Source organism: Euprymna scolopes, chromosome 37 (genome assembly GCF_053919585.1).
Source record: "Euprymna scolopes isolate OS-2025 chromosome 37, ASM5391958v1, whole genome shotgun sequence".
NCBI lineage: Eukaryota > Metazoa > Mollusca > Cephalopoda > Sepiida > Sepiolidae > Euprymna > Euprymna scolopes.
Genome location: NC_136518.1, coordinates 79,249,774 through 79,267,086, shown reverse-complemented (window position 1 = coordinate 79,267,086; position 17,313 = coordinate 79,249,774). Strand labels below are relative to the sequence as shown.

Sequence of the window (17,313 nt, the reverse complement as noted above, 5' to 3'; positions counted from 1 at the left end):
GTAAAAATTTGGGTCTGCATTTTTTCTTCTTTAACAAAAGTTTTTTATATCCGTTATTGTTTCGACACCACTTAAATGTCTCTCGCCATCATCTTGCCCGATGTATACTTCTCTTCTCCGACCTCATGCTGGCCCATTCTTGTCCTCGACTTTACACGTCTATTTTCTTCAACACGCACTTTTCTTCTCCCGATCATGTGGTGCATTTTTTCTCATCCCCCCCCCCCGCCTTTTTCTTCCTACGCGCACTTCCTAATTTGCATATGCGCATTTTTCAGCTAATGCTGCTGCTGCTGCTAATCTCTTCGCAAGCCAGCCATCCTCTGCTGCTGCAACTTTCCCCACATGCTATTATTTTCTTACCTTTGATCAAAGTGTGATTAATCATCTGATTTATTGTACAAAAAAATTTAAAAAAAAAAAAAATTTTTTTTTTTTTTTAGATAAAAAAAAAAAATTTTTAAATTAAAAAAAAAAAAAAAAAATGATTAAATATAATGAAATTCTTTTCAATTTCAACTTTTATTCATCAGCATATCACATGAATCCGAAGATTCTCTTGTTGGCATTGGTTTCCGATATTTTTCTCATCAGAATTGTTTCTAGAAAAATATCAGGGATTACAGGAGGGACCATGTGAAGGTAGCCAACTTCCTATATGAAAGTGATTTTCGTGGAATCAACTGGATTCGAACTTGAGACACCCAGGTTGTCAGTTTGTCTCATTAACCACTAGATCAACATCACCTCGCATTCTTTTATTTTGATAAAATTTGGATGTGAACACCATTTAATCTATTTTCTTCATAAATCCACAATTTTTTCTCTTGTGTCCTTAATAATTTTTTTTTTTTTTTTTTTTTCAGATTACTTCTGCACATATCTTCCTACGTTTTGTAGTAGTAGTAGTATCATACTTTGGGGTAATTGCGACAACTAGCTAAAAGTGCTCTTCTGGCAACCACGCATATAAAGAGCACTTTTTTAGTTTGTGCAATTATCTCCGGATTTGGTGCAATTACCGCAAAGTGTAATAGTAGTAGTAGTAGTTAGAGTTTACATATGAGTCAAATAAAACCCCATGTTATGACAGAAAACTGGTTTGATTTGTTTTGCAGCATATCAACCACCCATGGGTTATTTAACGTTGAAGAAATTTTTTTATGAACCTTTGTGATGATAAGGTGAAGCAAACTAAATATTATGGTATCTGTGCCAATATGGTTAGTGTATAAAATATCAATTCAAAGAACTTACTCTGCCCATATTGTCAGTGACGTGCATAATAAAACCACGAGAATTTCCACAGCATTGTCGCATACAAGCATCGGATTCTGAAAAAAAAAAAAATAAATATGACTTTCATGAGTTAATTTATAAGAACAAATCAGATTCATTTCTATAAAAATGAATAACAGTGTACGTCTATACAACAAGACTAAATTATAACACACACACATATATATATATATATATATATATATATATATATATATATACTACTGTTGGGACGATTAATCAGAATTGGAATCGGAAAAATCAGAGCTTGTTAGAGAATCGGAATCGAAAAAATTTGAGCCTATTTTCTGTAGCCAGAACCGATTCCTTAAATTATTGTTTTTTTTATTTGATTCAAGAAACATCTTCCACTGCTTGTAGTAATAATAAAATAAATATTTATTGTTTTAAACTTCCGATAAGACTGAAATCTCTAGATCATCCCACTCACAAGTGTGTTTCACGTTTGAGAAAATATTGGCACATTTAAGGTGTGTTTTTATGGTAATCGAGACAAAATAACACTTTCATACTTAGATATTTAGAGATTTATAGGAAATCGGAATCGGGAATTTATAGTTAAATATTTTGAGATTTATAAAAAAAAATCAGAATTGGTAATTGTATTGGAATTAGAAAAATTATTGGAATCGTCCCCTCACTAATATACACGCACACACACATATATATATTATACACGCACAATTATATTTTTTTTTAATACCTACAGACACTAGTGTTTTATCCTTTCAGGAATCATCAATATAGAGAGTTACGACTACAACCGGTCGAGAGATTCAAACCCAGCCACAAAGCCATCTCCAACTCCATTAGCAAGGAACAAACTGCACAGCCAACGTTAACCGCAAGAAATACAGTTGAAATTAACATTTATATAGAGCATAAATGTCAAGACGACGAGAGTGATCTTACGATCATAACATGATCTGCGCACGTGAGCTTAAGTGACCGACTTTAATATGAACTTAAAAATGCTCAACAATAAGAACCGAGTTCTTAAAGGGGCTGACATAATTATTACTATAAGTATTTTTTTTTTATTTTTTAAATTAAAATAAATATATATATATATATATATATATATATATATATATATATAATTATAATTATTTTTTTACTTTAATAATTAAATACCTACAGACACTAGTGTTTCATCCTTTCAGGAATCTTCAGTGCAGGGTGTCACGATTACTACCAGTCGAACGATTCGAACCCCGTATCACGAGACATCTCTGGCTCAATTAGCGGAGACCTAATCCATTCGGCTACCATTAACCGCTTGAAATAACGTTGAATTTTAAACAACTTAATGTTAAGTGTTCATTTACGCCAGACAGACAGTGATCTAATCGTTATACGATGATCTACGCATAAGAGCTAAATTGACCGACTTTTAATTCAACTGAAATAATATTATATATATATATATATATATATATATATATATATAGAGAGAGAGAGAGAGAGAGAGAGAGAGACAGAGAGAGAGAGAGACTTAGTAAAAGCAATATGTAGTAATAACATTACATATGAAAGAGATGGGCAATTCAAGAGAAACCCTTCATGAAAACGACTATCCAGAGAGCATGACATCAGCTCAAAAACTCTGAACCAAATGACACCATCCAAAACCTCACCACAGGTTGCATACCACATATGAAAGACATGTCCAAAAACTTTTAAATATGCAGTTCATATGACATCAGGGCAGTATTCTGGAGCAACTAGACTCTCCGAAAACTTCTGATGTGAATTAAGCCCAACTCCGTCCCACCCGACCAAAAGATTCATGACAAAACACTGTTCAAGATATTTCGTATGAATATGGAAAACTTTACAAAAGTGAGACTTGTTGGCCACTAAAAGTAAAACTAAAAGAACAACAAAAAGCTGTAACATGTGGACAGATTGAAAAACCAGGTGTGGCTGCCCATATATGGAGAGAAAAAGGAATGCAATTCTTCTTAAGGGATGAAGTGAAAATTATAGATAGAAAAGATCGACCCAGCATAGAGTTCAATAGCATATGGGATTCATTAGTTACAAACTCAGATTGACCATACAAAACTAACCTAAAAGTAATAAAAGGAAATATAATTTCATATTTTTTTAAAATTTACAACTTAGGTGGAGCTTTATTATAATTTTTACTGCTAATATACGTACATTCAAAATTTAGTTGAAATTTAAGCAATAATCACATATTTAGGTTTAGATTTTTCACCTCTTATTTTAAAAATAAAATATCCATTAACATTCAAGGGAGATAATCTTTTTATTTTTTTGCGCCCTTTTGTTTTCACATGTAAACAAAACTTTAATTAATCAGTACTTGCACAGTTTAATCAAGACATTAAAAAATGAAAATATCGAAAAATGGTTATGTTGTACGTATCCGTTATGGAATGAAGTTCTCCAAAAAAAAATTTCACTCAATTTCATCAAGTATTTTTTTTTTTTTACAGCGAAAAAACAAAAGGTTTGATGTTTAGGAAGAAAAGCTAGTAATAAAGATGGGGAGGGAGTGTCGGCGTTTTACATGCCGTTATCTCCCCATGGCATGTTAAAAATTTCTAGAATGGCTGACTGCAACGCGCTCTCATAAAAACGTGTTTTTCTGCTGTAAAAAAAAAAATTTTTTAAATAAAAAAAAAAAAACTACTCGATCAAATTAAATTAAATTTTTTTTCGGAGATCTTCAGTCCAAAACGGATATGCACAATATAACCTTTCTTTCGATATTTTCATTTTATAATGTCTTGATTAAACTGTACACGTGCCAATTAATCAATAAATCCTGCCTTTTTTTTTGCGTTCTTCCTTTTTTCTTTCAATCCTTTTTTCTTCCCCCCCGTTTTCCTTTGTTATCTCACATTAGTTATAAAATGGAAAGGAAACAAAAAACAAAAACAAAAAAAAAACTGGTAGTGTCAAACCGTCCTTTTGTCGCTACAACGCACGGAAGCTTTTTTTCTTCCTTCTTGGAATAAATTCTCATGTAGTCGATATTATCTTCTACCGTTCATTTTCGTTCTAAGACGTTCAACAAAAAACTCCACTCAACGCCCCTGCTTTAGAATTTATCCCATTTTACAGTTGTGTACATATGCAAATTAATGGCATATGGTCACCTTCTGCGAGGCCTGACAAGGCTGTTGGATCGTAAACATGGTCCAACATCTGAAACATATGTAGCCAAACAGATAAAACAGTAATAAAAAAATAAAACACATATTTGCTCTGCAATAGTATTGAGCACTCTCTTCAAGTTTTTACTAATTACCAGTTTTACCATATATATATATATATATATATATATATATATATATATATATATATAAAGTTATAAAATGCATATGGCGATTAAGCTACACTGAATATTCCTAGAAGAGTCCTAGAGTGGATGAAATGCAGAATATTCAGTGTAGCTTAATCGCCATATACATTTTATAACTTACTAACTAGCTAGCTCTACCTACATATTGAGCATTTTTGAAGTAAATACTTAAAGTTTACGCATAAATCTATACTTTCATATATTAATTTTATGTGAGTAAATTAAGTAGTTATATATATATATATGTTAGCCTGCAAAACCAAAGTTGACTTTGTAGTAATTATCATTTCCTACACTGATGATTGCGTAAGCATGAATCACCAGTGTTTGTAAGTATAAAAGACTGTTAATATTTAATTAAACAATATTATAGTGATAAAAAGTCTTTATGAAAATTTAAGTAGACCCCTCTTGAGGGAATTACGAAAAAGCGGTCAAGTTTAGCAAAATGTATCATTCTAACTTCCTGTTGTCGAATACTTAATTTCCTTCCAATTATGTGGTAGATGCGAGTGGCTTGGAGGATATAACACTAGCCTTCATAGCCAATGAGCGAGAAAGCCTCAAAGAGATACATGAACACACGCTAAAAAATATTTCAGACATAAGCGTGACATTTACTTTGAGTAACATTTACCGATTAATTGACGCATCTACCGACATCTAAAAAAATAAATTTTCTTTTTTGACTAAATCTATACACTAGTCCCGGACATTAGGACTAATTAAGAGGGGGGGGTAAATAATTTTCAAGGTAAGGGCTTTTTTCCAATCACAACAAAGTCGAATCATTGGTTAATTGCTTTATTTTATGATTTAATGAATCTGAATATATCTGGGTCAAGATTATCATTGGCTAATTAAACCCTACTATGTCACTTACAAATAGGGGTGAGAAGATGGACTCATACCTTTCCCAAAGATATCAGAAAATATGACTTTATGACCATTTCCAGACTAATGGCATTTGATATCCCCAAATGGTCACCCATTCAAGTATTAATGAGACTCAACACTACTTAACTTTGATAATCTGTCAAGAACCAATGTTTTAAGATTTTGCATATTAATCTTTTCAGGCCATTCAATCACTACTGATCCAGGCTAAAAGTAACTCAAGGATAAGAAGTGAAATGATTGACAGTTAAATGATGAAGAAGAAGAATCTGCATCCCTTCTGGAAGAAGTCTGTTTAGTGGTCTCCCTCCTCCGTCTTTCCATCCTACTTGATCCTTCATGGCCATTTTGTGTGACACCAGCCAAGACTGGTATCACCAAAAGTGTGTGTGTGTGTGTGTGTGTGTGTGTGTGTGTGTGTGTGTGTGTTTTTGAAGGAGGGAAAGTGATTGGATTTTCATCATCATCGGGTCATTGAGGTTGGACAAGATTCTACCTGTAAACCTGGCGACCATTTTTTGTGATACCAGATTTTTTTTCTTTTTCTTTATTTCACTTTCAAAAATGTAAAATTTCTGATTGTTTTTTAATGTAATGAAAATAAATACATTTAGGTCTGTCCTCCTTACAAGATTATGATTGACTAGTTAAGCCATAAATACCGACTGGTGAAGCCACCTAGCAGAGACAGCAAAACGTATGCAAGCCTCACACTAAGAACACCTGCTTTGACAACACTTGTTCAGTATAGAATCTTACCAAATTATTTCTCAAAACTGTTGCAAAAATTACACAACTACTTGAAACAAATATATGTCTTTTGCAGGACAAATCATTTGGAAAATCCCAAAATAAATATAAAAAGCTGTCACCCTTGAATTATAGCACATTCTAAAACAACATGGCATCTCCAGGTTCCCATCTTGTTCATCATAAAATTTGATTTTCTTAGTTAAAAAAACTTGATCAATTTACATAATTTTTGGAATATGACATCTTCATTTCATTATGTGTACATAAATGATAAAGACTTGTGTGTAATTTGTTTTGTTTTTTTAATTAAGTTGAATCTAAACAAGAACCAAAAAGCAGTATATCATCAACGACTAATCTTAATGCACCTTTTTTCAATCTGTATTTGAAAAATCTCCTTCATTGTGCATTTATAGTTTTTAATTTAAATAAATAATTTTAATATATAAAGATAAAATCTTACCTTCAGCAGCAAAATAAATTTGCTGACCCATGATGTTGACAATCTTGTATTTATTTTGCGTTTCAAAATTGACCATAGCTGAAAAAAAAAAAAAAAAGAAAGTCATTACTTATGCTAAGTAGAGCTATCGAATTGGTGAACCAAACCCTGCTGACTTATTTCAATTTCCAAGATAGATTTTACACAGAAAAACAGTTCAGGTAATTGTGCTTAGTTGGCAATTAATTATTACAAATCAAATTTAATGCAAATCTGAAATATTTGAATTTATAAATAGGAGGCTGTACCCATATTGTGATCCCTAAAAAATCTTTATGATATATTTGAGAAACTCAAGTTTGGGGAATATTTATTGATTTGTGTCTAATACCTATTGTTACAAAGTGCCTTAGACATAGGACGATCCTTATCCATGAAATTCTTTAGTTGGCCAATCAATTCATGTTTTGACTTACTCCTCATTCCTCAGACTCTCTGCCTTCCTTGAATCTCTTATGCCACTCAAAAACTGATGCTCAATTCATGCAAGATAGTCCAAAAGCAGTCTGAAGCATTCCATATATTTCTGTGACATGTTTTTCCAAGTTTAAAACAGAATTTTATTGCATATCATTCTTCTAAAGTGTCCTCACATCCACATTGCATTTTTGAAATTAACCAGCTGTGATAATTAGGCTTTAGTAGGGTGTATTCCAATTCCTGCTGTAGCTGTTCATTTGAATCTGAAATCATAAAAATTGGTCAGTCATTTATATGATATATAGCAATAACATTGAATTTTCAAGAGTCTACAACAATTTTAAATGCCTGTACAAAAAATGTTTGGAAACTTATTTAAGGCACCTTGTATGTACGTATATATATACACAAGGTTTATTTTAAAAAATAGCCAAAGAAAACATCAGAGTAACAGCCTGTATACACATAAGAGAGACTGAGAAAGATGCAGAGACAGACCAACCATCCCCTGCAAACGGTCTTCTTTGCCAGCCAAAAGCGATAGAAAATCTTCCATTGGAAATCATGTGGTTTCGTGACTTCTGCCTAATGTGACATCTGACCCTTGACCTTTACACTTTTTCATTCAAATGTGACCATTACTGTTTGATTCTGTTCTTAATTTGGAGTGGTATTGCAAAACTTTATTTCAAATTAATAACTATTTTTTTGTTTTTAACTAAATTTGTCTACAACTTTCTGCTAATGATTTGCAAGCTTTCAGATTTGGGCTTGGAATCAGAAAATCTTCCTTCAATTTAATCGAAATACTCAAATCAGTAAGCTTTCGTAAAGTACTGCATTGATCGGAACTATGTTCTGATAGTCAGCTGAAAAAACATCTAGACTATAAAACTAGATGTGGCAGAATTTTCACACTATCCAATTACGGGACACACGCACACACACACAAAACAAGAGAGCGTTGACACATAAAGCAAACCACTTATTAACATTATGGATATTAACAGAGCTCCATCAAAAATATACTGCACCAAGCATTACTACAAAACAGGCTTATTCAAGAAAGTGCAGGACACTCAATCTGATCAGCTCCAATATGGAAAAGCTTACTTCAAGAGCAGCATTCAGGGCTTGATCATTTAAAAAATTATGGGACAGTGGAGAAGCAGAACCATCATGAATATCAATGAAGTCATCAGAGCCATTTCTTGGTTGATTTGTATAATGGATATCATAGACAACCAGAAATGAACAAAGCCAAATGAAATTCATCTCAAACACACGCTTTAGAATAAAGAAAAAAGTATCAAAAACCTCACATCTGTTCCATACCCCACTTAGTAATTCAGGAACACTTCCATCGTCGCTGTTGGTCAATTTTTTATAAAACTACACTGTAAAATATTATGTAGATTCTATAACCTTTCTTTCTATAGAGCACACACAGACATTGAATTGTGAATATATATATATATATATATATATATATATATATATATACATACACACACACATATCCAGTGGCATCTAAAACTAAGGGACAAAAGTTTAAGACCTAATATTTGTTAGAAATAACAACTGTGAAAAGCTGAAATTTTGACAACTGGTAGTCATTATCATCCATAATAACATACTAAAATTTGAATTATTTGCAAAGGATAGAAAAAGAATTATAACAATTATTTCTTTTCAAAATAGGAGCGTCCAAAAGTAAGGGACAAAATTCAGAAAAACAATGTAAACAACCAAAAATCAGTAAAAATACATATACAATTAATATTTAGTAAATGAGCCCTTGCTCTCAATGACAGCTGCACATCTTCGACTACAAGAACGAATCAATTCTTGACAATCCTCAATACTAATTTTAGACCATTTTTCTTGAAGCTTCACACACAAATCCTCCATGTTAGTGGGATTTCTTTCCATAAATTTCACGCCTAAGGTCTTTCAAAGATTTTCTTTTGGATTTAAGTCAGGAATTTGCGGTGGCTAATCCAAAATTTCGAAAGCTTGCTTACTAAGGTTACTGATTACCACCTTTGCCTTGTGACATGTGGGCATTATCTTGCATAAAGGTAGCCCTATCGAAACCTGAATTCTGTATGATTGGCACAACATGATCTTGAACAATGTTTTTATAGATCTGTGCACTTACACGAGTTTGTAACCAGACAAGGAGTGTTGCACCTTGGCTAGAAAACATTCTAAATACCATGACGCTTGACAGTTTTCTTAGTACACTTTGTACTTAATCTTTCACTAATATGTCTCTTTACATTGTTTTTTTTTTCCCATCATTTCCAAATAAATTAAACTTGCTTTCATCACTGAAAAATACTTTTGCCCAATTTTCATATGTTCAAATTGCATACCTGCTTGCAAACTCTAATCTCTTCTTATTTTTCGAACTAAGAAGAGGTTTCTTCCCTAGGGTTCGATTAAACAGCCCTATTTCTTGCAGTCATCTAGAAAAAGTCTGTCTTGACACATTAACACATGAGGTATTATTCATCACCCTTTCAATTTCTGTGCAAGACTTAAAACGGTCCTTTAATGACATATGCTGCATTATTCGATCTTCTCTTGCTGAAGTTTTACCGGATCTGCCAGTTTTAAAAGCACTATTTTTCCAGTATCATTATAGGATGTAACAATCCTGCCTACAACACTCTTGGAACGTTTCACTTTCCCTGAAATCTCTCTAATGGTGTGCTTTTCCTTGTGTAGCTTCAGAATAGCTTGTCTCACAAAATAATCTAGTTTTGGGCGTTTTGCCATGGTGCCGGCTGATGCAACATTTACAAATGACTAAGTAAGACTTATTCTTTAGAGGAAATCAAAACATTTGAATATAACATACTGTTTACATTGTTTTTCTCAATTTTGTCCCTTACTTTTGGACATTCCTATTTTGAAAATAAATAATTGTTATCCTTTGCAAATGACTCAAATTTTAGTATGTTATTATGGATGATAACGACTACCAGTTGTCAAAATTTCAGCTTTTCGCAGTTGTTATTTCTAACAAATATTAGGTTTTAAACTTTTGTCCCTTAGTTTTGGACGCTACTCTCTCTCTCTCTCTCTCTATATATATATATATATATATATATATGAGAGAGAGAGAGCGAGAGAAACTAGTTGTCAGCAAAATTTCATTCAATTCTTGAAAAAAATTGAGTTTAGGCTGTTTATTTGAGGGGGGGGGGATATATTTTCATACAAACTTTTTTCTCAACATAGTATTAGAAAAAAATAAATATATTTACCTTCCAGCAATTCAACTTGTTGCTGTACCAAGATTTGATCAACCATGGTCAAATATTCCAGACCTGGGGGACAGTTTGAATCGCCCTCTGGTCTCTCCATCCATTGAGCTAGGTAAAATAGAAAATAATTTATTTTTTTAAGTTAAGAAAAAAATCTATATATAAAAATTTAGAATCAACAACATTCTTTGGTTTCTTTCTTTTTGAAAAAAGAGATGATCTTTTCGAAATATTAAAAACTTTCACAAACCCTGGTTATCTGATTTGTAATTGTGATTGCTTTGGAAAATAAATAGATATACAAAGATAAAATAAATAAATAAACCCCAACAAGTTCGTTCATTCATTTGTTTTTGTTCTTGTGTTACATCACTTCAACACCCGGTTCCCTGCATTGCTACAACCTTCTTATACTCCTCCATGTTGATTTACCAGCAATATTTCAACCAAACTACATTTCCCCTTTATTAAAATTTATTTATTTTTGTTATGACTGTTAAAAGACGCAAAATTCTGGTCATACCTAAGCAATATCTTCGGCAGCATATTATTTTTAAAGTCTTGCCACCAATAATTGAGTATTTAATGACAGTAAGGTAAGCAATTGACAAAGGCAAAAAAAAAAAAAAAAAAAATGTAATGATTAGTTGACATGCATGTATCTGCAAAGTTTCTCATTTTCCTAAATTTTAAAATAATTTTAAAATTATTTAAATTTTATGTACTTACCAGCCTGATTGCCCACCAAAAAAAAGTGACGTCTTTGCTGTTGCATCCATCACCAAACCAGAAGTGACGTAGGTTTAAATTAAGGCTAGTCAATCGAAAAGAGGTGATGACTTTCGAAAATATTATCGAAAAAAGCGACCCCTCCCTGTAGAAAAGTGCCCAGTTGAGGATAAAGGAATTAATGTTTTTAACAAATCTTTCCATATTTGTTTTCCGAAGGGTTGAGCTTAAAAATGATACTAATCTTGTGAAAATCCGTCGCAACATCTTATATTAAATATTGGTGAGTACGTTTTCAAGTAAATCTGACCTTATGTGCAAACAGGATAAGTTCTAGACAAGGCATCACAAAAGTATGATATCTTAGTAAGTACATTTGCTCATCTCAAATATTTGCTCAAATATATTTGTCTAGATAAATGTGGCATTTTCAATCAAGACTTTCCAACAAATATCATGAAGCAGTCGCAGTTGACCTTTCTTGTCTAAGCTAAAATTTGTGAGAAAGAAAGTACATAAAATTTAGTTGGATGTGAAGTAAAATATAAGATGGACACAATGGTATACACCCATTTTCTTGATAGTTCAAAGTAAGTAAACTGGCTTGGAAGACTTACTTAAAAAGTGGTCTCTCAACTTGATAATGATCGACTGTTTCTTCCAATAAGTCCAGTGGCTGACATATACAAGGGGAATTCCAGAAATCATGCCTCCTATTTTTTTTTTTGGATTCTGCCTGAATGGATCAGAGGCGATTGCAAATTGCATTGTTATGATGACTGAACTTGTGCATTCATGAACTGAAAGCTTCATCTTTCTGCTGCAGATATTGATGATGTGAGACTCTAAGAAAGCACCCCTGTCATGAACGTATGTCAGAAATAGATGTATCATTGAATTGCTCCATTCAGAAAAAATTGAATTGATCAACATTCACCGGCACCTGTTGAACATTTACACAGTTAGGAGATGGGTTCGTTGATTTTTGAGTGGTAACAGATGTGACAAAGCATGCTCCAGACGCCCATGCACAGCCACCACCCCATTGTTTCCAAAGTGGATTGAGAATGGTGGTGACTATGTAAAAAATTAAATTCTGGAGCACAAAAGGTTGCTCATTCTCATGATACCACTCCCATCTTTGTAGCTTTTCAACTTTTTTTTATTTAGTTACAAAATAGGATCGATTGTTTTTGGAATGACCCTCATACTTTATTTTATTTATTTTTGATTTCTAATAAGTTATTGAAATTCTTGTTGAAAACAATGGAGAATGTTTCTGAATTTTTGAGATGAGGATTAAATATTCATATTGTTTGAATTCTTCAGACTACTATTCTCATCTTGAGTGTTATTTGATGTAAGTGCTAATCTTCAGGTATATCTTGCCGAACTCTGGAATCTTTCTATCAAACTCTAGAATATTCACAGAATTTTGAACGGAACCTTTTATTTAATCCATCGAGTAACATACTCTCGTTCCGTCAGCCATAACTGGGTGAAAGTCCTAAGTAATTCACAATTGTATTTTGGCTGTTGCCTGTACTTAGGATTAAACCTCAACTTTCAGAAAAGTGTAACTTTTACAACTGTAATGTAGAGCAAGCCGACAGAGGTTAAACAGGCTTTCTAGTGCAGATGGAATCAAGGGATCAAACTGGTTGACTCGGGCTTAAAGCTGAAACACTCTTGATAAGGATGAGCGTTGAGTGTATAGTGACATGTCAGTGATGTAGGGAGCCATATCCTTCCTCTACCCCTAAAATATATAGAAACGCACATGGTAAATTTTTAGACAGCCAGTTAGAATTTAGTTTGAGTTTGGAGTTGATGGTTCAAGTCTAACAGACACAGTTAAATAGAAACGCAAGAGGAAGCGATAGATGGCAGATGAATCGATAGAAAAATTCCCACCCTCCTAAGGATAGGCAGAGAACAGGGACATGATTCGACCGTGAAACAAATAAAGTCTCAATTGTAAAGAGAAATGAGATTTGCATTGTTATAAGTTTTTGTTCCAGGGAAGCCAACATAGTCAAGAGATGCGGAAACAAGATATAAAAAGGTACGTCCTGTTTTTATTTTATAAACTCCCAAAAGGGCTGATGTGCCATAAATATGAACATTGATTCAATATAAGCAGACACCCCATCTCATCCCCCCCCCCACAACAGAACACAACTGAATTTTGCTAAGTACTTTATCTAGTGCTATGGATCTTTGCAGATGCAAAGATTTCAGAGTTCAACAGATTCCTGAGTTAGACAAAAAGATTCCCCGGGTTTGGTAAGATACGCATGAAGAAGATTAGAGATTACATCAGTCGAAATGTTGTGAATCATGTCAAGATGAGAATAGCAGTCCAAAAAATCTAAATAATACGAAGAGAGAATACATTATTGATTAATTAGTTTTTTTATATTAAACATCAAAAATTTTAATTAAAAATTTTAATTAAAAAAAATCATTAAACATTAAAAATTTAAATTTAAAAAAATCAGTAAACATTGAAAATTTAAATTAAAAAAACGTTTGGAACTTTGTTTCCAACTCAATTAAATGAAATAAAAACAAAAATATGTTAAATTTTAAACAGAAAGAAACAATTCTACAAACCTGAGGGTGCTGAAGCACCGTGGGATGATGGAGAACCCTGAGATGGCGGACCATAGCCTGGTTGGGGGGGTCCATAGCCTGGTTGAGGAGGTGCATAGCCTGGTTGAGGAGGCCCATAACCTGGTTGAGGTGGGCCATAACCTGGTTGGGGTGGGCCGTATCCTGGTTGGGGTGGGCCGTATCCTGGTTGGGGAGGGCCGTATCCTGGTTGGGGAGGGCCGTATCCTGGTTGGGGAGGGCCGTATCCTGGTTGAGGTGGACCATAGCCTGGTTGAGGTGGACCAGAGCCTGGATAAGCTGAAATAATAAAAATAATAAAGTAAACTAAACACAATGATCCGAATCAATATGAAACTCATTAATTGTGATGAATTGGTTCGAACTATGCCAATGACTATGAAATTCATGTCAACTAAAATAAAAAGGAAAAAAACAAAACAATCTGTTGTAAGTATTAAGGTCTCTAAAAATACTTAAACACAAATACTTAATAAATGCAAATAGTTCACAAGTACATAAACACACATTTTTTACGAATTGACAAATGTAAAGAATAAAATAACATCACAATATAGAACAACAATAAATCAGTATTCACTTTAGAAGTGGTTAAAGTCCTACTCGGTCTCTCAAATGGGCATAGTTCCCACGAGGGATAAAAACATACCTTCCCTCATTACGCCCGGGATTCGCTGTGTGTCTCAAGGGAAGTAACTCTCTGGTGTATATCTTAACCAGTCTTCTTTGCCCATATTCCCCTACAGTACTCCCCCCACCAAAAAAAATTGGAGTACCTGAAAAATAAACATTTGGAATCAAGTCTCCTCTTGCTGTTATTTCAGATCATTTGAAACCATAGTAGCAAGCTTTAGTCTTCCCTTCCATCAAGGCCGGAGGTTTTGGGAAAATACCAAATATTTTGTAATTGATATGCAAAACTAGGAAAACAAATGACTGATTGAAACATTTTATGGCTGTACAAAAGTGGCAAAAATAGGCTCTCGATGAGCCCTTTAATGTGCAACCTTAAGGGCAAATGTCACATAGCCCACTACACAATTCAGGTCATTAGCTTTCCAACAAGCCCTTATTTGTTGAATTCTGATCAGTAGTCGCCGAGATTTGGAACTTATAAAATTACCAAAAAGGTGGTATATATATATATATATATATATATATATATAGATAGATAGTCCTATAAATGTTTTTTGTGTGTGTGTGTGTGTATTGATATTCATATTAAACCCCCTTTTTTTTCTATCCATTTAAAAAGAAAATAACTTATATACGGGCATTCACTAGCAAAAGATCTTGCTAATTTTCATATTTTTTTTAAACACTATTAATTTTTCAGTTTTCTTATGAGATGATAACTATTACGTGTAATTATATTCATATAGATGATAACTATTACGTGTAATTATATTAATACAGATGATAACTATTACGTGTAATTATATTAATATAGATGATAACTATTACGTGTAATTATATTAATATAGATGATAACTATTACGTGTAATTATATTAATGCAGATATTCTACATGATTTATACTTGCGTAATATTTCCATAAAAAGTTTATAGTAAACACAAAACTCTTTCTATATATATTTATGTTTACGTATATATTTTTGTTTAAAAAGTTTTGCCTCCCAAACTCCTCCTAGAGTTTTTGGTCTACGAACATGAAACTTCATAGATAAGGTATTTGAATCCATGCAAAACTTTATATTTGGGTTTTAATCCGGGAAAATCGGTACAAAGATTAAAAATTACAAAAATAGAATTTGCCAGGTGAAGGTCGAACGCCAGCATTACAAATGTGCATGCGTAACATAGTAGCCATTGGTTCATGTTTTAATTATTAGCTTTGCAGCAAACATGGCTTCATAGCCTAGTCATTAACAGCAGACGGAAAATAAAATCGTAAGCTAAACGTTTGAGTTTTGATTCTTGGTGGTGGTGAAAGAGTCATTTTTTCTTTTTTTTTTTAAATCCTTACTATATATTAGATCGAATATATCCCTATATATATATAAAATGAACTCATTTTTCCCCCTTCTGATTTTGACCTTAATGGGATTAAAAATCAAGACATTACATGCAATTGTAATATACACACAAACTGCAGCACAATATCTGAGGTGTGTTATAGGCCTATTACCTATCCACTTCCTCGATAATCATAGATTCCTATATTCTATCTGCTGAGAGTTCACTGCCAAAATCGGTTAAGATCAATGGAAGTGGTAAAATCTTTTCTCTCTAATAAATTCCTCCTTCTCCTACCACCACTTAACCCCGTTACGAAGGAACACCAGTTTGGGTTTTCTTTACTTCGTAGTTGCTTAAAAAACTGGAATGGAATTTTAATTCTATTGGGTGAAACGCACCATGGAGTTAACCAAATCGAAGGGTTATTTATGCCATTTTTTTTTTCGCTTTTCGCTGTGTGTTTTTGTTTTTCCGAACACGTCCATTTTTTCCCCTGATTTATGTTTTTCCGATTTCTTTTTTAAAGAAGTTTTACGTTTGTTCACCGTTTTCTTTTTTGGTTTTTCCTATTTTTTTTTACAGAAGTTTAACATCGTTTTAATTTCTATTTTTCATATTTAAACGTGGTTATTACTTCGCGTATTCTTTACTTTACCCCCCTCCTTACACACGCACACCTCCAAACAACCGGGATCCTCTTTCATAATTTTGGAATTCATACTAATTTCATCAGCACATAATATTTTCACCTGAAATGCGTTGTTTCGAAAGATCACTAATTTACACAAGCACCAATTATTGTTTTACAAACATTCAAAAACAAAAACAAATTTTTTACAGAAACATAACTACATCAAAAAAAGAAAATAAACAAAAACATAAATGTTACAAATATTTAGTTAACGATATGATTAAAAATGTTTGTACAAATTAACTATCACTATTTTGTATCGATAAATCACATTGTAAGTTTAAAGATTACATTGCTAAAATAAGTTACAAGTGTACTTTTGGTTCAAGTGATATTAGGCAAGATATGCAGATAAAAATATATCAACGTCACTGTGTGTGTGTGTGTGTGTGTGTGTGTGTGTGTGTGTGTGTGTGTGTGTGTGTGTGTGTGTGTGATAGTGTGTGTGCATATGTGATAGTGTGCATGTGCATGATAGTGAGTGTTTGTGATAGCGTGTGCGAGTGTGATATTGTGTGATAGTGTGTGTGTGTGTGTGTGCGCGCGTGTGACAGTGTGTGCGATAGTGTGTGTGTGTTCGTTCCCTGTGAACTTGGAAACAGCTGGCCCGATTTTTATGAAATTTCACACAAACGTACTTTATGTGTTTGGGAGGGTTCTTAGATAAATAGTGTATCAAAATGCCTCTGGTAAGTATCTAAAATCGATAACACTCTTATTACAGCCTAACAGTGTAATATTTGTCGATTATCATTTAATCGTGAATAACATCGTCGTCGTCGGATTTGTTTACTACT

At 33.0% G+C, this 17,313-nt stretch overlaps 1 protein-coding gene across 3 annotated transcripts in view; it reads right to left on the bottom strand.

The window, feature by feature from the left end:
• LOC145261243 (phospholipid scramblase 2-like) overlaps window positions 1-17,313 on the bottom strand; it is a 144,797-nt gene that overhangs the window by 30,348 nt on the left and 97,136 nt on the right. For all 3 annotated transcript variants that reach the window (XM_080119626.1, XM_080119627.1, XM_080119628.1), the window contains exons 3-6: window positions 13,829-14,125; window positions 10,484-10,591; window positions 6,750-6,827; window positions 1,258-1,334 (exon numbers count right to left, since the gene is read on the bottom strand). In XM_080119626.1, the coding sequence (XP_079975752.1) occupies window positions 1,258-1,334; window positions 6,750-6,827; window positions 10,484-10,591; window positions 13,829-14,125 (560 nt within the window). The remainder of the gene's footprint in view (window positions 1-1,257; window positions 1,335-6,749; window positions 6,828-10,483; window positions 10,592-13,828; window positions 14,126-17,313) is intronic.